At 47.6% G+C, this 21561-nt stretch overlaps 1 protein-coding gene across 3 annotated transcripts in view; it reads left to right on the top strand.

The window, feature by feature from the left end:
- OPCML (opioid binding protein/cell adhesion molecule like) overlaps positions 1-21561 on the top strand; it is a 518700-nt gene that overhangs the window by 266106 nt on the left and 231033 nt on the right. For all 3 annotated transcript variants that reach the window (XM_036276639.1, XM_036276640.1, XM_036276638.1), the window contains exon 2: positions 12586-12818. In XM_036276639.1, the coding sequence (XP_036132532.1) occupies positions 12586-12818 (233 nt within the window). The remainder of the gene's footprint in view (positions 1-12585; positions 12819-21561) is intronic.

Raw genomic sequence — 21561 nt, forward strand, 5'->3', positions numbered from 1 at the left:
TTAGATTAGATGTGGGGAGGTATTTGCGGGAATCCAGGGGCTGTAATTTCTGCTCTGCCAGAGTCTCGGCTCCCACGGTACTCATGCTGGGAGCCCGTGGCTGACTCGCTCCATTCTTCAAAAAGATATCAAGCTCCCCAGACTCTCTCCTTTTAATTTAAAATTTTAATTTATACTTTTCCACGGATGATACTGAGACAGACATGGCCATGAGTAAATATGTCAGGATAATCTATTGAATGGAATTAAAACGGTGTGTGCTTGGGAAACATTTTAATTTCATCTTGCTCACTTCTTTGCCAACTATAATGAACAAATCGGGAGACTGAGTTTTAAAGCTGTGCAGGATGTGGAGGAAGGGACACTGGTGTAGGAGCCATGTGACAAATAAATAACACGAGTCGTTGGGCTGGCTCCGCACGGCCTCCCTGGTGAGCCACGGGGCGGGTTCCAAGACAGGCAAGCAGCAGTCACAGCGAAGGCCCACGCTGCCTGTTACAGCTCCCCGTGGAATTCTGCACCACTGGCAAAGGCCCGAGGGGCAAGGAATTGGGGGATGCATGATGGAAAAGAAGAGACTTTTATCATTCTTAACTTAAATAACAAGTGTCTTCTTTACCCGGGGTTTCATTGCTTCCAAAACGGTTTTGCCTTATAGTGAGCACTACCTTTTAAGACAAAGCCACAAAAGAAGAAAGTGGAAAAAGGAGACCTCCCAAAGCCATGTGGTGACTCCAAACATGAGCTGGCCATCCACGCGTGACTTTCTCAGTTCTGTGGAAAGACCCTTTGCTACAATCAGTGCTTGTCCTTCATCTACCCGAAAATGCACCCTTACGCTGCTTCCGAAAAGCTGCTTTATCAGTGAACGATGTCTCCTGGGTAGGGAGCGGGGTCCTCGGAATAACTGGCATTGCCCTAGCGTCCTGCTGCGTACGAGCAGCCAGCGCCTCCCAGAGAAATGGACCACACTGCTCTGAAACCGCGGCCTGAAGCAGCCCACTCACGGGGAGCCTGTCCCTGGTCCCCGTTACTCTCAGCTCCTTCAGCACTGACACGGCCTGCATTTAACTGCTGTAATGTCAGTCAGCTTGAGAAGGGGACGTCGGCGTGTCCGGTTCTTCTAGATGACGCTTGTCCTATCTATACCGTGAGGCTGCCCAGGACTCAAGGACACTGCCTCCTAGGCTATGTGGCTTGCAGGCCGGCTGAATTCCCTTTCAGGTGTGCACAATTGTACTGATTGATCTCTCAATTATGTATTTTTAGAAATACAGCATTTTACCAACCACTGGTCATTAATCTAGAAACCAGCCCTTCAACCACTGTGTCAACACACTGTGAACAACGCCTGATAAAAATACAAAGTTAAAATTCTCTCAATGGCTACAGCTGCGAAAATCAACCTTAGCAGGAGATGAAATTCGACTGCAGAACTCTGCACAGGTCAAGTACAAAAATGCTTCTGAAGAGTGAGAAATTTAGGGGAGAAGGAAAATCTCACTAGAAGTGAACTAATCCATAGGTAGAGTGGAAAAACACTGGCCTGATTTGCTAGGTGATGCTAAAAATGTAAATCTCATGTTATTTCCCATCTATTAGCTGGCAGAATAACGTTTCTTGAAATGGGCTTACACAACCCTGAACTAAATCTCATTTTTCATAGAGTTGAAAATCCAGAAAGAGAAGGCTTCAGAACTCTGAAAAACGTTAAGCAGATGGATTCAGTATCACTTGCTTAAACTAACCTACACACCCCGATCACAGAAGTTGAATCATATTTTTCCAAGGGAAGCAACAGAGCTCCCTGACAATACTAGAGCAGACTCTGTCAAATGAATGTTTACTGTTTGCCAGGTACCGTTCTGACCCTTTAGCATGCGTTACTTCATTCAGCTTCAAAATAATACTTAATAAAACTAGGAGGTGAATATGTTCATTCTACTGCCCGGATGAGGAGGTGCAGGTGCTGCGAGGCCAGACAAAATGCCTGTCCCGGGCCTGTCCTTGCATGTCATAGACCCCTTATCTGTCTGATGACAAAGCCTTCTCCTCAGCACCACAATGCACAGGCTCTCGAGTACCCAATTTGCATATGTCATCAAAACTCATCAAAACTCTCATCCCCCACCATCATTCTCAACATTATGAAGATCCACCTCGCTGATCCATCTGGCCTCAATGTTAGTTAAATCGCCTGCTGACAAGAGCCATCATGGCACAGTCACATAGTTCTACTTTCCATCATGTGTCGTTTCTTTCATTCCAGCTCATTTGCTCAAGGGCCTCATTAAGGCTTCTACTGTAGCAGACCCAACAGGTTCTTTCTATCCATCAGCCCCTCCTCTCTTCACTTACCCTTTTACTCAGTCATATTTTAATTTCCTTAATCCTTGGCTTGTTCTCTCTCGTTCATCTGGCATACTCCACCACCAGATGAACCCACCTCGCGCACTCCGTGCCTGCAGCTGAGCAGCTGAGCAGTGCTGGAGCATGTTCCCACGGCTGGAGGGCCCTCCGCCACGAGCCCTCGGCCTGCGCTGCACGGACAACAGCTAATTCGCTTTCTCTTGCATCTGCTTCCGCTCTCTTACTCTCCCATTTACCTTCAACCGATCGTTCTGCCCTGCACTTTGGAGAAAATAGGAAACATCACGCACCAGCCCCGTTGCTTTCCCATGGCCAGGTCCACAACTATATCTGGGCTTCTATTATTTGTATCTTCTCTGATGATACCACAGATGAAGCACCCTCCTTCATGTGCTTTAAACCCCATCCTGTCTCGCCTCTTCTGCCAGGGTTCTCTGTCAGTTATCACCTTTCCCCACATCATCGGTTGTTCTCCTTCAACAAGATTACTCTCATTAGTGTTTACTTACATGTTGGAATGTAAGATGGCTGGGTCTAGTCTCATTGACAGTTTCGGCTCTAGTGACTGAAACTGGGCCCCTCAGAATGCGGTGTCCAGGACGTCAGCATAATCTCAAAGGTTATTAGAAGTGCAGAAGTTTGGTCCCCACACAGACGTAGTGCATTAACAAGATGCTTGGGTGATTTGCAAGCATATAAAAGTCTGAAAAGTCCTAGGACCCAGTAGATATTTAGTAAATATTTATAAAATGAATAAATAAGTTCCCAAGTGTTTCCACTTAAACAAAGAAACAAAGACAAAACAAAATCCCTCTGAAGACAAAACAACATCCCCCATTTCGATGTTATTTGTCTTCCTCCTTTTGCTGCAACATTCTTGAATGTGTTGTCATCAACACTCCGCTCTCTTCTCCCATCCCCGTTCTGCCCTCAGGCTCCCGCCCTTCCTTCAGCAGCAGACTTGCCACGTGGCTGCTCTCTCCTGTCCACAGACACAATAGTCCCTTCACTCATGCTTGGGCCCCGTGTCCTGCCACAGTGTATTCTCCAAAAGGAGCCCAGCATATTCTTGTGAACAACATAATTTGAAGCGTGGCACGCCTCTAGTTCAACCTATTCAGGGGTTCTCCGTCACACCTGTGCAAGGCAGATGCTTTACCGTAGCCGCGTTCGCTCCCGAGCCTCATGCAATCTACCCATTTTCCCGTGGGCCCTGCTTGGGCCCCTCCGGCTTCCATTCTGTTCCTTACCCAAGTGAACCTTTGTCCCAGGGCCTGTGCCTCTGCCCTGTCCTCTCTAAAATGCTTTCCGCGACCAGCACATGTTGCTGGTATTATCTCGGATTTCAACCATAGATTAATCGCCGCTTCTAGAGACAGGCTGTGTCTGAGTAGGACTTCCCACGCCACCCCCTGTGCATGACCATCCTGGTCGCCTTGGCTCAGGCTGTAGTGGTATCCAGGTACTGTCAGGGTTTGTTGATTGCACACTGCTCCCACAAATCTGAAAGTTCCATGAGGGTAGAGAGAGTGATTCTCTGCTCAACATCTCATCCCCAGCAGCATCTGGCTGAGTAGGTGCTCAGTAAATACTGGTTAGATGAGTGGTTAAAGTGCACTTTTTGCTGTGTCCATGAAGGCGAGAGGGCGCCTGTCCAATGCCCTTAGCATTCTGTCCATCGAGATCAGAAGAATATTGGAGGCGGCCCGTGCTCTCAGGATGGTGCTGGGGACTGTGTCCCTTTGGCCTTCCCTGGGTCTCACGGAGACCAAGTCAGGAAGTTCTCTCTCAACACGGCTGAGGTTTACAGAGCGACTGAAGCGTGGGGAGAAGCCGGCTGTCATTCATGGTTTCTCCCCAGTGGTCTTGCCCCTTCCCTACCCTTCCCTTCCATAATTACGCCAACTGCCCTAGGCTGTACCTTCTGTTCCAGACAGGGGTTCTCCTCCTCTCTCCCCCCGCAGCCGCAGTTGAACCCCTCTTCTGGGGTGTGAGCGACTCCCCTTTGTGGAGCCTTCTTTCCACGCAATCGCTCCCTTCTCTTTCCTTCACCACATCGGAGGCCCCGGCCGCGTCACGCGGGAGCGAGGTGTGGACCTGCTGCCCCTGGGAGCCCCCTGTGCCGTGGGGGCCGGGAGTTGCTCTGCCTGCTTCGGGGCGCCCCGCGCACCCTCTGATGGGCTCATCTATCACCGGTCACGGCCGAAACCGCCACATCATCATCCCGCGGCTGATTTTCCGCTTCAGGTGACACCACGTCCAGGATAACCCACATCTCCTTCGGTTTGGTTTTAGCCTCTGTTTTTCCCAGGCCCTCCTTCTGCATGTACTTGATTTATGTTTTCCCGGGTAACGCCTCTCCCCTCCCTTCCTGCACACACACCGCAGCACCCTTTCTGTGTATCAGTGCGACTCTCCACGCCAGCGGCTGCTCGGGTGGCACCAGCGCCCAGGGACAAGGTGCAGGCGCCATGCATTCGGCAGCTTCAGAGCCGATGTCTTGCAGGCTGAAATATTTCCATCCCGGACTCTCTCTGAGCAGCTCTAATTCCTCCCCGCTCCTTGGCAGAGGCTCCCCCTCGACCCTCCACCAACACCTCCCCGGCAAATATTAGCTGCAGCAGAGTCGTTACTCTTGTTGGATTCCTGACTGTCTGTATCATAAAGTTTCCTCTTACATAATTTAGGGTCCTTGGTAATGCTCTGGAGTTGGCTGGATGTGTAATTCAGGAAATCACGGAGTAGTTAAAACTCCCCAGGAGAACAGCTTTGTGCAATTGAAAATACTTTGGGGATTGATCTAAAAATATTTCATTTTTGATTGCCTTCTCTTCTTTCCCTTAAAAAATCCATTTATTATTGGTCTTTGAATTCTAAAAAAAAGCAAGATCTTCCTCTCGCTTTTCAAACTGGCATTATTTTTGATACATGTGGGGTTCTTACCTGAATTTTAATTATCTTTCAACTTATGAAAAAAGGCAAATGACAAAGCGAAAGCAACACACACAGAGAAACAAAAACAAACAAACAAAAATATTGTGGATTGATTTAAAGAGAAAATTGAAAAAAATGCATTTGTGGTTTTAACATTTAACCCTGTCACCTCTATCAGCATTTCTGGAATTGCGGCCTCTCTGGAATGTCACCTTAAAGGCAGAGGCCAGAGGTGGGCAGAGGCAAGGCCCTTCGGATTCTCAGCAGTGACATCATTTTTAAAATTTTATATACATAAAATCATAAAACTAGGTATAAGTGCCTTACCTGCATATCCTTACAGACTCTAAAATCCAAAATTATAAATCAAACACATATATAACCACTAAAGTTAAAGTCTGCAAAATCAATTTAATGGAACAGATGGTGTTTTATTAAAACACGTCTTGGCTGCGCTGTGAACACGGTACCGACTGCTGTAGGGGCCTCACTGCTGACTTCACGGGCCACAGGACCGCCGATGCTCCTTCCGCGGCTTATTCCGCCTTCAGTACGTAGGGACCCTGGCGCCACTCAGCTTTCCTTGGCATAAATGCAATGATGACACCGTCAGTCCACCTCTGTATTTTTCTCATTAGGTTGAGACAATGAAAAATGTACTGTTTGCAATAACATACATAACTCTGAGCATTTAAATCTAGCTGTGGTAACAGCACATCTAGAATATGTGCATACAGTGGTGGAGAAGTAGGTTTACATTTGAGAGTGCACAAAACAGTGTATTCTTATATTCTTATTTATTAATTATTGCATTACTTATTTGTATGACAAGTGCAAGCCTGCTTTTGCCCATCCCTGTGTATACAATGGACTATTATTTAGCCAAGAAAAAAGAGCAAAATTTTGCCACTTGTGGTAAAATGGATGCACCTAACGGGTGTTTTGCTAAGTGAAATGTCAGATGAAGACAAATACCATATGGTTTCACTTATATATAGAATCCAAAGCACAAAATAAATGAAAAACAAAACAGAAACACACTCATAAATACAGAGAACAAATTGGTGGTTGTCGGATGGCAAGGGGGTTGGGGGATTGGTGCAAAAGGGGACGGGATTAAGAAGAACAAATTAATTAATTAAGGCCAGTTAGTGTGTCCTTCTGATGCCAGTATGAAGAACAGTGTCTTGCATCTTTTAATAATCACTGATATGTATATTTCACCTACTAGATGTCAGGTGGACTGTGAGAGGTGCTGGTGATACAAAACGAAGACCACTGACAAGGTTCTTAGCCATGTGGTATTTGTAGTCTCACAAATGACTATGTAAAGAATTAAGTCCAGTGTTGTACATTCTATGAAGTTCGGGATCTTTGATATTAACATCGGATTACAAAGAGATGTAGAAGTTTAGAATGATGAGTCTGTATTAGAGATTAACCTCTATTTGTCAATGTGTCCTCGTTAAGACAGACAGGCACGCACCATATTTTAGCTATTATCCCAACAGCAAGAGGAGAAATATAAAGGCATTTCCTAGTTAACTTGAGTGTCTCAAAATGTCAATTGTCAATTCTTTGAACCCTAACACCTGTAACGTTATTCCTATAAGAGAGGCAATTTGGAGTGCGATTTCACAGACTTTTCTCCAGCTACCCAGGTTACCTCAGAGTTTTAGCAGCTCTCTGTGCATGTGAGAGGTGGCTTGCACTTTTGAGTTAGACATGACTTGCAGATTAACGCCCTACTGCAGTTGGTCTGAGATTGTAAAACTTCAACACCCAGCATGTTGGCCACAGTGGGGCATTTTCTGACCACTCTGCCTCAAATATACTCCCAGCCCCTATGGTCCATGTCATTTCTTACTGTTTTTTCCCTTAACTACTTATTTTCTGAGACTAATATGTTTATTTATTTATACACTTGCGTTGCCTCACAGGACATGGCTTCACTGGGCATGGCTTTGTCCCTGTCCCAGCATCTTCAACTCCTAGACGTTATCCAGTACACATTAGACACTCATTAGAAACACTGTGTGAAGCATGGCACTTTTTAATTTTGTATTTTCAGAGGCAAAATGTAAAAGTAAAAACAAAAAGCAAATACAAATGAAAAAATGAAAGCGCGCCAATTTTCAGGAAGGTTTTATCATTTTGATTACGTTCCAACCTGCCCCTCGTCCAGTGTCTTTCAGGCAGTGGTTCTCAAACGCGAGGCTCCAGGCCAGCAGCCTCCTATGTCCTCCTTCAGTTTAGTGTCTCGACGTGGACTTCACGTGGGAATTTGTTAGAAATGCAGTCTCTCAGCTCACCTTCAACCCACTGGACCAGGAGCTCCTGGGAGTCAGACTCACTGATCTACACTGTAAGAACATTCTAGGTGACTCTGATGCATGCTAAAATTGGTACAACACTGCTTCAGAGCAGTGGTTCTCCGTAACTGGACCTCCTCCCCTGAAGCAAACCAAACTGACCCTGCAGTTTAACCCCAGGTTCCATGGTCAGTGGCGCTGGCAACGCTACTTGGCCTGTGGGGTCGTTTCCTGCTCTGTTTCTCAGGCTCCCTGGCTGTTGGTTCTCATTCCCATCTCCCCTCCTCGCACACAGCAGTGGTCAACACATCACTTTTGAATTTCTATGTATAGGCTGCCTCAGTGTGAACCCCCTGCTCTGAGAGCACTGGCTGCGGCTCCAGGAGTCCCGAACCTCTCTGCGTTTCAGTTGCCTCCGCTGTAAAATGTGGACAGATGGGGTGATTTAATACGCGGAAAGTTTTTAAGCTGTGCCAGGCCCAGAATAAGCACTATATAATTTTAAACATTTCTTGTCATCGAGTTATAATGAGTTCTCTTATCAAGGTCCAGTAGGAAGGTTTAGTTTGGAATATAAAAATTTTAAATGCTTGAAAGAGTTTTCAAGAAATATGAAAGTTGACATTAATGTTGCTCAATTTTCCTCTTGGATCCTCTTATTTAACATCAAAAATCCTCCTCCGTATGCTTGTTGTTAATGACAGTGTAGGACATAGCCATAAACAGCAGGAAGGAGCCAGAGTTGGCAGAACATTGCCCATTTATTTTTATATATGTATGTGTATATATATATATAAATCGCCCATTTACAAAACCATATATATATGTTTTTTTAATTGCCCTGACCAGGAATCAAACCTGCCACCCTTTGGTGTATGGGACGACACTCCAACCAACTAAGCCACGCTGGCCAGGGCCTAAACATACGTTGTAGGTCCTTCCCTACCATCCTCTTCCTGCTGATCGAGGACAGGAAAGGGCCCCTGTTATGATGGAAGAGAGTACGGAGCATTGACACTACTTCTTCTAAAGCACCGAAACCTTAGGAAGAAAATAACTGTTCTCAACCAACACCCTCATTGTGCCAAGTTTCGTTAGCATTCATCAGACTCTAGGACTGTACAGACTGGCCCACTGAGTGATGGCTTTTATCCAGTTATTTTCCTCTGTTTGCCCTCCTTCCCCATTAATGAGGCCCAGGTTTGAGAGTAGGTACATGGGCGTTGGCCATCCGTCTGGGGTTTGTCTCGCCCTGTCTTAGGGGTGCATAAGGCTTTCCACAGGGTATGTGGCCAGGCATGAGAATGACTTCTGGCCCTGAAAGGTAGATGTGGACTGACCTGCTTCAAAATCAGCCCCTACTGTGCCCCCTGGTCATCTGACCTGGTTTCATACACTCCAACCGGCAATTGTAGGTTATAAACGGCATGGTAGGTTGAAGGTAATATATTTCAAGATCTCAAATTTCCACAAATCGACCTGAGAAAGTGCCTGAAATTGGACTGTAATTCTAATTCTCCTTTCTGACTGCTTCCACTTTAGTAATTGTTCAGGAGAGAATTTTTCTTTACTTTCTTACTTTAATAGTCATTTGATAAAGCCTGGTAAAATATTAGCAGTATACCGTCTACATATTGAGAAATTGAATGAATTTAATACTGAATTACAAAGCCCTTCGCGAGTCGGGTATTTTCCAATTCATCGCTTTAAAAGAAATTGAAGAAGGAACTAATTGAATTGTCAGCTGTGCGATCATTAAAATAATTTTTGAAGCTATATTACTATGTGCTTTTTGGCGTGTGTTTTGGAAAAGGTTCAAAGAATTGAGCGACATTTCTATACGAGATGTTCATTTCCATGTCCTTGCTGCTGTGAAGTAGGCTCGCTTGAAGCAGAACTAGGAGTAGGGATGACATTGATCCTTGCTCTCTGGCTCCAGAGGGATGGCGTTTCTCCACCACACACGTTTAAAAAGCCTCCTCTTGCCTACTAAGAGCTGTATTTCCAGTAAAAGCTTACTCGTTACCTTTAATTATTACTTAACAACATGTACAATATATTTATGCTGTTTTATCAATATTATCCTTGTGTTAATAACTCATCCTAAAAGAAAATATTATCACTCAGCGCTTTATGGTCACAGAACATAAAAGTAATTTAAATATATTATATATAAATATGATAGCTGATCAATAAAAGATTTTCAATCATAAAATATATCAGGATAAAATCCTCAGAGGACACATAATGGAAACACAACTTTGTGTTTAAAAAAGGAACAATGCACATTTTATGACTGTTAAAGAAGAACTTGTTCGTGGATGTTGAAAATAGATAATTAGGAGTATCAAGTTACTACAGTATTTAAATTCCATTAAACAATATATAAATATATAAATATTGTGTTGTTTAATTTAACAATGTGAATATTTTCCACAGACCAAAAATGCATTCTTTGCAACTACAAATTAAATTTAAAAAATCATGTCCACTTAGAAATGTGTAAGTGGTTACATAATTGACCAAAATAAAAGCAAAAATATTTGTTTGTATGTTATTACTCGCCTTTGTGTGGTTCCAGGGACTGGAAGACAACTCTCTTCACTCTGTCCCAACTCACCATTCACTTTCAGGCTTGCTAATCCCTGGACTGCACACGTGGAACTTCCCTGTTAGGAGGTATTTCAATACAGCCGTTCTTAGGATAGGGGTTACCTTATCAATCATTTACAACTGAGAGTGAATTAATGAGTTTATCTTTTTTTCTCTCTCTAAAAAAATGCTTTTGAAAGTTCAAAGCAGGGAAATTCCTTTTGGGCTTTGGTCTTCTGCATAAGCAAAATGTAAACATTTCCATAGAATGAAATGATTTTGTGGAAAGTAAAGCTAACAATCCAGGGTATGGAGGGAAAAACAAGACTTCAATTTTTCTTCATACCAATGACACACTTACTAAGGTGAGAAAGAGTCATTTAATGATATCTGAATTATCTAATCACTGACACTCAGAGGTTGAGCCTGGACCCTTGCACCAAGAGGTCACCAGCTGGAGTCCTGGTCAGGGCACATGCCCGAGTTGTGAGCTTGATCCCCAGTAGGGGGCGTACAGGAGGCAGCTGATCCATGTTTCTCTCTCATGGATGGTTCTCTCTCTCACTCCCTCTCCTTAACTCTCTAAAAATCAATATAACATATATATTTTTAAGGGACCCCCCCAACTCATCTCACTTATGTTAACTAGAAAAAATTAGATCTCTAACTTTTGGTGTGCAGAGATGTGTGTGGTCAAGTTAACAGAAAAGCTTCACAGGAAAATTAGAGTATGGTTCTATTTCGGGCAAAAACAAATCAACATAAAGTGTGTACATGTGAACGTATGTCTGTGAGGAGCGCGACGTCGGAGTTGTTGTCAGGAAGGTACCGAATAGCTTGGCCTCTGTCTTTGTGTTCTATTTGTTCACATGTTTAAACATGTTTATTTTTGTTGTTTGAGAAAAACAGCAAATAAAGACAATTTAGAAGAGAAGAATCTTCTATTATAATTTGATAGCACTTAATTATCACCCCACCCCTACCTCATGGCCCCGGCTCCGGCTGGATGATCAGTGGACCTGTACATAAAAGACCTCAGTAATTGGAAGCTCGTGTTATCTTTATTCCTCCTACCAGCCAGGGAGAGTCCCTCTCTAGCCTGACGCTGTCCCCTTTCTAGGAGAGTGTCGTTTGGGTGCCTCTGCCCCGTTCTGTTCCCCTGACCCATCAGACTGGCCCCTTTGCCAAGGGGAAGCAGCAGGTCCAAACGTGTCCTGTCGTCCACGGCCAGCATCTTTGGCGTGCTGCCCATCTTCCGAGCCTGTCAGAAGGATCTTTCTTGTTGCTCAAATGGGGTCGGACGGGTAAGGAATGGAGGCACTGGATTCACATTCCTTGTCCCCAGGAGGCACACCTCCTACCCTCCGCTAGGACACTGGGGGGAGAGGGGCTGGAGCCGCACCTGTGTTTGCTCAGATACCCCAGCTGAAGTCCTGACTAGCAGACGAGGGCGCTGAGTACCAGGTGTGCATGACTTCACCCCTGGACTCGCACCCTGCACCACAGACCCAGGCTTACAAAGGATTTCTTTTTCTGCATCTTTCCTTCACAGGGTCTAAGGTCCTGGGGCACACACAACTTGCTTCCTGGCCAACAGGCATATGTATCTCTCCATTAAGCCTGGTAGCCAGCAGGTCACGCACCCCGCAGAGCAAATTCCATTTGCCTCTGATGGTGGGGCCACGTCGGTGAGAGGGTGGCGGTAACCTGGTGACACCAGCCACACTGTTTTCTCTCTGGTGAAGAGGGCGTCATTGCTTCCTCCACAATTGTTGGCTTTCTTGGGTGAATTTCACCGACCGGTTGTATAAACTGTAGTCTGCAGGCGCTGGGCAGCTGAGGCTACAGCGGGTTATCCGCACCGGGGGGTCTGGAAGGAAACACGCTGAACTTTTGATCAACAATCAGTTAGGTATTTGCTTTGTGGGTTACCTGTGACCTATTTGAAATACTGATCCACTTTCTCTCCCCTATGCTCCTGGGCCACGTCTCCCACAAGATGCTCAATGTGCTCAAGAAATTTAAACTAATTTTCATGTCAGCCTAGGGGAGAAATAAAGTGGAAAGCAAATACACAGCAAAGATCTTCACTGAATATGTTCCCAAATCAAATACAAATGATTTTGCATCTTCGGTTCTTCAGGATGATTCAGGTCACTGTGAACCTATATTTAAGAAGTTTCATCAATAATTCATTGTTTTCTTTTAGCACTAGGTTATGTTGTTTTATTTATTCCTTGAAGTACAACCGCTATATTTATAATATAATCTCTCAACACTCTCTTCCTCCCATTCTCCCCTCCTCTCTCTTCCTTTCTCCCTTCCTCAATATTCCCCTTTCTTCTTCCCTTCCCCTTACATCCACCCCATCCCACAGGTGTACCATCGATGACCGGGTCACCCGGGTGGCCTGGCTAAACCGCAGCACCATCCTCTACGCTGGGAATGACAAGTGGTCCATAGATCCTCGTGTGATCATCCTGGTCAACACACCCACCCAGTACAGCATCATGATCCAGAACGTGGACGTGTACGACGAGGGCCCGTACACCTGCTCCGTGCAGACGGACAACCACCCCAAGACCTCGCGGGTGCACCTCATCGTGCAGGGTGAGTTACAGCTAGATCTGCAGTTTGGGGTTACTGTCAAGGATGGAGGGGAAGGACAATCTGTCTTTGCTTCTACTTATGTATGAAGACACAAAAAGCCGTCTTTCTCTATAGAATCCAGGGGTCGAGCGTGCATCCGGGGTTCCGTGCCCCCTGCTGGGTTCTTGACTGAGTACTGAGAATCATCACCAGGTTTCTCGGTTTGATATCAGGTCCTTCGGTTCTCATCAGTACGTTGTTCGGCGTGTGCTGGTGGGGCTCCCTTACGTTCCTTGGTGCTCCGGAGTTGGAGCCAGATTTACTCAAAACAGATTCGATATCCACTTTCTGCACTCAGAAACATGACTGTGATCAAAGGTGATGATGTTTGTGTAGAGGTCTGTCTTTAAACATCTTTTATAAGCTTCTTTTGTAGTAAGAGGCGAACACTGTTGACATGAGATTGTGTGACCCACGCCCGCTTCTGCATGGGAGATGGCGGAGCACGGTCCTGAAGGGGTTCAGGGCACGGCTCCGCCAGGGTCGGCCTGGCTGCAGCACCGACGTCTCTCTCGTAGCCCCCCGGTGGAACCGAGACCAGGAGAGAGATTAGTCCAATTTATATGTCCAGGTCTATGTGGGAAGTAAATCTGTATAATTAAAAAGGGGGACATTCAATCCCTAACAGTCTCTCCTAGTGATCCTTAAAAAAAACCTGTATCAGTATAACCCAGGCATCTTATTTAATACTTTTTTTTTTTTTTCAAATTTCACTTTGTAGGGGGAAAAGTGGGGCTGAAGAGATGTCAGAATCTCAGCTATCAATGATTAAATTCTAGAAATCAGAAACACATTCAGATAGCAGTTAGGGGGGTTTGAGAGCCATTGTGAGACAAGACAGCAGCACCCACGAGCTTATGTTGAACTGCTCCCCACTGACTGCCCCCACTATGTAAAGCAGTTCCTGTGAGCTAGGGAACCAGGGTGACCAGGAAGTACTAAGCCCGCTCCCATCCTCCACTGACACATCCTTCCTCCCCCAAATCCCACCCAAGGAGAGATGGGGTGGACGTCCCGAGTGTCCTATACCCGTGTCGGCGGCCACGGCCTGGGCTCTCAGGAGGGGCCCCGTGTGTGATTCAGTCTTCAGTGACTGCCTCTTCCCACATCCCATCTTCAGCGTCTCGAAGGGTGGGTCGCTTAGGAAATGTGTGTGGCACCCTTGCTTAGCTGGCATGGAGTCTCGTGCCCCTGCCTTTCTGAAAAATATCGTTTTGCTCATTTCATTTGGTTTCATGGAGCATTTGAGGGGGGTTAGTGCTCTTCCTGCTTCTGGCCATTCTTTTGCCAGAGGGGCTCTTGGCCAGCACAGCCTCCGAGTCTGTGACTCAGTGAGCCATTTCTAATGGCAGAGGCCGGGCCAGGGGTGCCCCTGCCGTGTCTGCCCCCAGCAGGCCCTGCGCTGTCATACTGCTTGAACCCTTGCCTCAGTTCACCTCCGCGGCCTTCTCTCGCCCCACGTGCTCCCCGACGCCCACATCAGCCGGCCATCCGACAGATGTCTGCCCTCTGCCCCGCCTTCTCCGCACGTCCCACCCAGGCGGGGCTGGGGATGGTCACTGCTTTGGAGCTGCAAGGTGGCTGCCGTCTGGAGATGAAGACAACGGTCACTCTCAGGCTTCCCCTCTAAGGGCGGCGAGGCGCTGGGTGCGGCCGGTCCTCTGGGGTGAGCCGGAACGGGCCGGACGTTTCTGGGGGGGACAGAGCGTGGAGACTGAGCTCTCCCTCCCCGCCTGGCTTCTGGCTCTGGTTCCGGAAGAGCTGACGTTCTCGGCGTTGGAAGCCGATGCCTCCGGGCGCGCTGGTGGCCTGCACAGCAAAGTTATCTTCAAGTTTAAGAAAACGTGGCACTGAAATAAAAACAAAAAAAGAACCGTCAGGCAGAGGACAGAGCAGGCGCCCCCGGAACAAGGCTGCCGCTCTTCAGGACGAGGGCAGATGGGGTACGCGCGGCCATGCCAGGGGGGCCTGCAGGAGCTGGGGTCGTGTTCCTCCCGGGGCACCTGGAGCCATGCCCTGGGCTGCACAGGGAAGCCAGTGGCTCCCCCGGGCCCCTCACGTTGGGTCAGGAAGGGTCTGCGAACAGGCGAGAGGTGAGCAGCCGAGTCTCCGTGTCCAGGGCTCAGCTCCTCACTGTCCCCACGTCCAGGCGCCTCTCACAGCTCTGGCCGTCGGAAGTGGCCTGTGAGACTCGGTTCACAGCTCGGGAGGGCGGAGTGGCGGGAGGAACTTTCTGGGAACTCAGCAGGCAGCTTTACCTTTCTGAGAGGTTGAAGGAGGAGCCCGGGGGGCTGCGGTCTGTCGCCGTCAGCAGTGGGCGGCTTGTTCCTTCCTCGGACACCAGTCGCACTTCCAGGGACGGAAGCGGTGACCCCAGCACTCCAGGAGAAAGACGTCCAGGGTCCCCCTTCTCTCCAGCAGCTGCCGGCTCTTGTCCAGCCTATAGATTAATTTCTCAGACTTAGTGTTAGTTCAGGTTAGATAAAGATAATGAAAGTTTCCTAATCCTCTTAAAGAGGATTTATCCGACCGAGTAGAAAGCTTTTGGAATACAATAAGGCATGTATAAAACTGAGTCTAATCTTGCCTTTAATTTCAAACTGCTGATGGGTATTGATTTTGCAATGAGAAAAACTGAAAAATTTCCGAGCTGCAACTTGTCTGTTTAGGGGAAAAAAAAAAAAAAAGGTGTTTATTTATCATCTGTCCATTAGCAAATGTTAGACTCGCAACATCTCTGCCCACCAGGTGCCGTTAGAGCAGGGGGCACCCTGGGGCCTCCTCCATCCTGCGCCTGCAACGTAAGGAGCCGAGCGTCTCCCTGTCGCTGGTCTCGGAGCCTGTCCTCACTGTTTAATAAGGTGACCTTTGCCGCATATCTGATGAAATTAGTTCCCAAGTATCTCCCTCTGAGAGAAGCTGCATTCGTTCAAATCCTGTCACTGATACCCAAGGTACACGCTGGCCACTGAGGGACCATGTCAAGGCACCGTGCGCGTTTGTGTGCCGATGGGAGTGGGACGGCACAGCTCCGTGTCACGGAAATCCTGAGCAAAGGGGACAGCATTGCTGCAGGGTCAGATGAGCAGGGTGGGAGCATCCGTCTGGAAGCCTGTGCGGGGTGGGGGTGGGGGGAAGGAAGCTGGAGGCACACGAACAGGCAATAAGTTACCCCCATCTCCCAAAGGTGCGCCAGGAGTGGGCTGTGGGTGCCTCTAGAAACAAAGATGTTTCCTCCAAGAGATATGGTCCAAGAAAAACAGAGAAGGAATGTTAATTCCTTGAAAGAGGAGAAGTTCAGAGGTGATCACTGCCTCTCTGGGGGGAGCAGGCCTCCCTCCCAGCTGCCGAGCTGGCCTCTTGTAACACCAGGGAAGGAGCGCGGCAGGCTGGCCACGTTAGGGGTAAAGAAAACACAAACATCGTGCAGGTGTTGCAGAAACAAGGACCAGGTATGACTCAAGAGCGGAAGGGGCCTGTTTGAGACCCATCATGGATTCACGAGCATGAGCGTGAGTTTTCTGAGAGTAACTACTCCTAGAGAACAGCAGGAACCTCACATTTACATCTCTCCCCAGAACACAGCACGCTGTCAGAGGCTTGCTCGCATTCAGAAAATGTTCATAAAATGAAAAGAACAGATTAATAGAGCAAATGAAATGAGATATGAAGGCGGTGATCAGACCGCCCCTTCAGGCAGAGGGGTGAGGACTGGGTCAGACACTGTCCAGATGACTGGGAGTGGACAGTGACGGGGAAGAGCTCCCTGGAGGGCCGAGGGTCTTCAGTGTGACCAGCTAAGAGATGCGTGATTACAGGATAACACGGATCCCATGCTTTCATTTAGTCCTTCCCAGCACTGGCCACAATATTGTCTCATTTGACCCTCACAACAAGCCCTGGGAGGCTACAGGGCAATGCCTATTATCTCCACTTTGCAAATTACTTGACTGCAGATCACGGAGATTAAGCGACCAGTCAGGGCCTCCTGGGAGCAAGCAGCAGACTGGGTCTTGAACCCGGGCCATGTGCCTCCATGGTCGGGGTTCCTCTAGCTCACTCCGCCACCTCCTGCCAAGCGTGTCTGAAGTTATCCTCTAACCTGGATTGGTGGGGGTTTTCCAGTTAGCCTTTCTTTTGTCTTCCTTTCTTCTGAACTGAGATGCACTGTATCAGAAGAAGCTGAGGACAGAGCTCACGGTGGAAAATGAGCAGTGGGGGTGGGGTGTCAAGATGCGTGAAGAGTGTAGAGCGTCGGAGAGAGAGGGAGTAGCACAGAAGAGAATTAAAGTGGGTGTAGCTCATCCATTCAGCGACGCACGTTTTTTAAGTTGCCTTTTAGCCTGTGTAAGTACTGAGAACATGAGCCCTGTGAAAACGCAGTGCCTCACTGCAACTCGAGTGGGCAGGGCTGCTTTGGCATTCTGACACGTCGGGACACCCCTTGGGCTGCCCGTCGCTGTCAGTGGGCAGGGAGAGCCGGTGGGTCTTTGCTCCTTGGATACTGACACTCTCTTGGCTTAGTTCAGAAATCTGTTTACTCCTCGATGTTTTCTTTCATGGAATGAACTCCTCTGGCTAAACCCAATTTTATGTAAAGGGCTAGAAATGATGAATTACGTTAATTTCTCACATCTGAGACGCCGGAGCAAGCGTATGTAATTTCTGTGTCAGCAAGACTTCGGGTCTGTGAGCCTGGAGTCGGTTCAGGTGAGACTGGTTGGGACCCCACATTCTGTTCAGCAGGTAGAGAAGTCAGGTTGGCCACCAGACCAGTCCTCGCCTTTGCTGAGCACCGGCCAGCTCCTGCCTTGGGCACGTGGAGTATGCACCTAATTTTGGTTGGTTCTCATGCCAACCCTGCCAATCCTGCCTCACAGTTAACATTTCACAGTAAGAAAACTGAGGCTCAGAAAGATGAAACACCTGCCCAATGATGGAGCTACCAAATGCTTTCAATTCTCTCCACCAGACTTGTCTCTAGGAAAAAACGCATCCAAATGAAAAGTTAGAGCACTTCCCATGCATTATCTCTTTAGATTTTTCTTCACAAAAGCCCTGGGAAACAGAACAGAAATTTGCCAGATTCCAAGAAAAGAAATTGAGATTTAGAGAGTTGAAGAAATCGGTCCAAGTTACGGCAGCCAGGAGGTGGCAAGGCGCCAGGTGTTCATGTTCTAGACCCGGTGTTTTGTTCACAGACCAGATCACTAACTCGTAGCTAAGTAAAAAGACAGGTGAATGGGGTACCATTTGCGAGGAAACTATAGAGTTCTGGGGTACCACTGGGAAGGGCGAGCACGGAGCCGACGGTGGCTGGGGGTGGGCCCGGCGGACGCCAGGGCAGGGCGGCCGTGAGCGGGGCTCCAGCTGCAAGCTTCCAGCGGGGGGGGGGGGGGGGGGTGTCACAGACCAGTCCCCAGGTCACAGCTCTGCCGAGCACCTGCCTGCTTCCTGCTCTTCCTCTGTCACTGATCTCTTGTGTCTGCTATATTTCCCCTCCTCTCCCAAATATTAGTCATTTAAATTAACATGTATAATCATGAGCCTAAAGAAACGCAGGCAGTCAACCTGAAATAAATTTAATTTATAGGACCTCTATTTTAAATTATAATCATACTTGCTCTTCACAGAGGCAGGGCGGAAACGTGGACATGAGCAAGACTGGGCCTCGAACCACTCCTCCCCCAGCCTGAGCTCTGCGCCTGACGGCCAGGCCTGTGTCCTTGGGCTGTCACCTCCTAGCTTCTTACTGCAGGGTGAGGGTGCAATGCAATGTGACTGATTTCCTTTGGGTACACACATGCACACTTTAATCCTGTTTATTATTATTGTTAATTGTTTTGCAACTGAAAACGAGGTTCTGAAGAGGGGTCTGTAAGCTGCCCGTGCTGTGCACGCGTGTACAGAAATCACATGGGCCAAAGGGCCCACGCTACAAAGTAAGTACACGGACGTCTCGGGCATCATTTCTTGGTTTTGACATGACGGGTTGAGCTGATGGTAAGGAAGTCCTTTCCAGTTATTGCATTTCGTGATTTGTTGGTGTAATTTCATGGGGGAATCTGCACAGCCAGGCATCTCGGTACTCCGAGTCTCCCGACTGCACCCATAAGGGTCGCTGGGAAGTTCGCCCTTGTTCTCCTCCTTACTCATGTGTCTTCGGAGCCTTAGGATCTGCGCTTCCTGTTCGCTCCCGTTAGCGTGACAGTGCTGCTCAGCCACGCTGCGCCCTCCTGCCGGCTGGAGGGAGTGGGAAGAGAAGACACTCACTGGCGCCCTGTCCCGCCCTACACGTGCACCCTCCACAGCCCACAACCAAGGCAACTGCACACAAGGAGGAGTCAGGAGTGAGGGCACTGCCCTCAGGCTGCGCTGCAGCCAGTGCCGGGGGCCCAGGTCGTTCTTCAGAAGGGGGCGTCCCCACGCGGCTCCCCCATGCCGACCAGGTTCTCCGGGATGGGAACTCCCCGCACGGCGGTCCCATCCCACCCTCAGACTGTCACCCAGCTATTACCTGCATTTGACACGTCAGATAGCCCTATGGAACTGACACTCACCTCCACCGGTCTCCAGGCTGCCACACCTTTCATTATGTCACGTGCAATTGGTGTAAACACAGTTCCAAACACATTTGGTAAAAAAAAAAAAAAAATACCTAATAGTTTGCTTTTCATCAAGAATTCATTCCCATGGTTGTGAGGAGAAATAGGGAGCTTTGTCTTGCACTGCTTAGATGCTAAGATGGTAACACAAACACACTCACACACACACATTCACACACAGTCACATGCACGCACACACAAACACATGCACGCGTGCAGTCACACATGCACGCACACACAAACATATACTCACACGCAGTCAGCCATGCATGCACATACAAACACATACATTCCCACACAGTCACACATACACGCACATACAGTTTTCACAGGTTTCATGGCTATTTCTTTTGCGGTCTCTGGAATTCCATCCCCCCTCTACCTACTATGTAAGTTCAGTCTCCCCATGGAAGAAACGGGCATATGCTTAATTCCTCCTGTAACACTTGTAATCTTTTCATTGTAGGAATAGGAAGAGTTGAAATTTACCAAGGTGAATGAGAACAAATTCAAATTTGACATTAAATGAACACATTGTCAGGGCTAAAGCTGTGTTAACCCCGTCTGTGATTCAATTTGAGGGTCCTGGCTTTGAAAGTGAGTAGGCTGTTTGGAAGCAGAGGTAGAGACGGTCTTCCACATGATCCAAGATGTGGCACCTGGTGTGGCGATACGCAGAGGCCAGACAAATGTGGCAAGGCCTGGAGCTGTCATCTGCCTGATTTGCAACAGAATCAAATAAAGGGAACAGTCATAAAGTCTGTTCTCAACATCATCACTGATGTGGAGATGGAGGAGAAAATGAAATGCCTATAATGTCCTACTCAATTTGTATGGTGATCTCAGCTCATTTCCTATGAGTCTCGTCTGTCAGTAACTCAAATAAATCAAAGAGATCTTTCCGTTGTTGTGAGGCGGGGAAGCAATCTTTAGTGGAAGGGTAAATTAGCAAATCCTCCTAATAGATGGAAGTTCATCGCCATTCTCACGTAGCCAGGATCCCACACGGGATTTCAGACTTTACCACCCACAAGCTTCGTTGTCATAGCAGAGCATCAGAGCGACCTGTGAATTTAAGGTAGTGATGTTTTCCTGTATGCAGCACGTGTACACATATTCGGAGAGTCTGACTTGCTTTCTGAAATCTGATGTTGAGTCCCTAGCTAACAAGTTTTACCTTTGCCAACACAGCGTCTTGGCAACGATAACCACGCTTTGCACTTACTCCTGTGTTGGCTTCTCGTGAAGGTGCGGAAGAGCCTGGGACTCCTCTCCCACTGACGAGCCTCCTCTGGGTGCAGAGACCCTGAAGAGCAACACAGATGAAGTGAAATCGCCACAGGAAAACCAGTCCAGGACATGTGTTTTAATGGTCACACACCATGGCGATCTGCACTGAGCACTTACTGTGGCCGTCACTTTATAGATACAACTCTATTTTCCAATTAACCCCGAAGGTGGGCGCATTTCCTAATTGTTCAGTGAGGAAATTGAGGCTCAGAGAGGCTAAAGGACTTGCCTTAGGTCACCAGCGGATAAGCAGAGCGGTTTGATTTGAGCTCTGTGTGGTCTATAAGGAAAGCCTGCACTTAACCCCGGCTTGGGACTGCCTCTCAATCCCATCCCTCCCAAATGAGCCCCGGGCTGACTCGCCCGTTCATTGAAATACATGCACGTTCCTGGCCTGGTTATCAGTGTGGACATGATTTCTTCTAATACCTCTGCAGTCAGAATCTGTCTTCCTTTAAACCGTTTTTTCTTCTTCTGGTTTATTTATTTCAGTAATTATAACTTCCTTCTTAGAGTTAATATCAGGTATGTATCATTGATTCCTACATCTATATTTCCAGTCTTTAATTTCTTCCCTGATTCCAGGCTTTTATTTATGTTCTTTTCCTGACATCTTCTTCACTCCAAAACCCGTTCTTCCTCTTTTAATTCGCCTTTCTATGTATGGACATCCCACCCCGGCTTAAGCTCTGACTCTTGTTTTCTGTCAAAGCAGATAACCAGGTCCAATAAGTTCATTCTCTTCCTTTTCCTTCCCACAACCACTGCCAACAGAGAGTAGAATCTTAATCCCCCCCAAAAAAGTGACT

Source organism: Molossus molossus, unplaced genomic scaffold (assembly GCF_014108415.1).
Source record: "Molossus molossus isolate mMolMol1 unplaced genomic scaffold, mMolMol1.p scaffold_m16_p_22, whole genome shotgun sequence".
Lineage (NCBI taxonomy): Eukaryota > Metazoa > Chordata > Mammalia > Chiroptera > Molossidae > Molossus > Molossus molossus.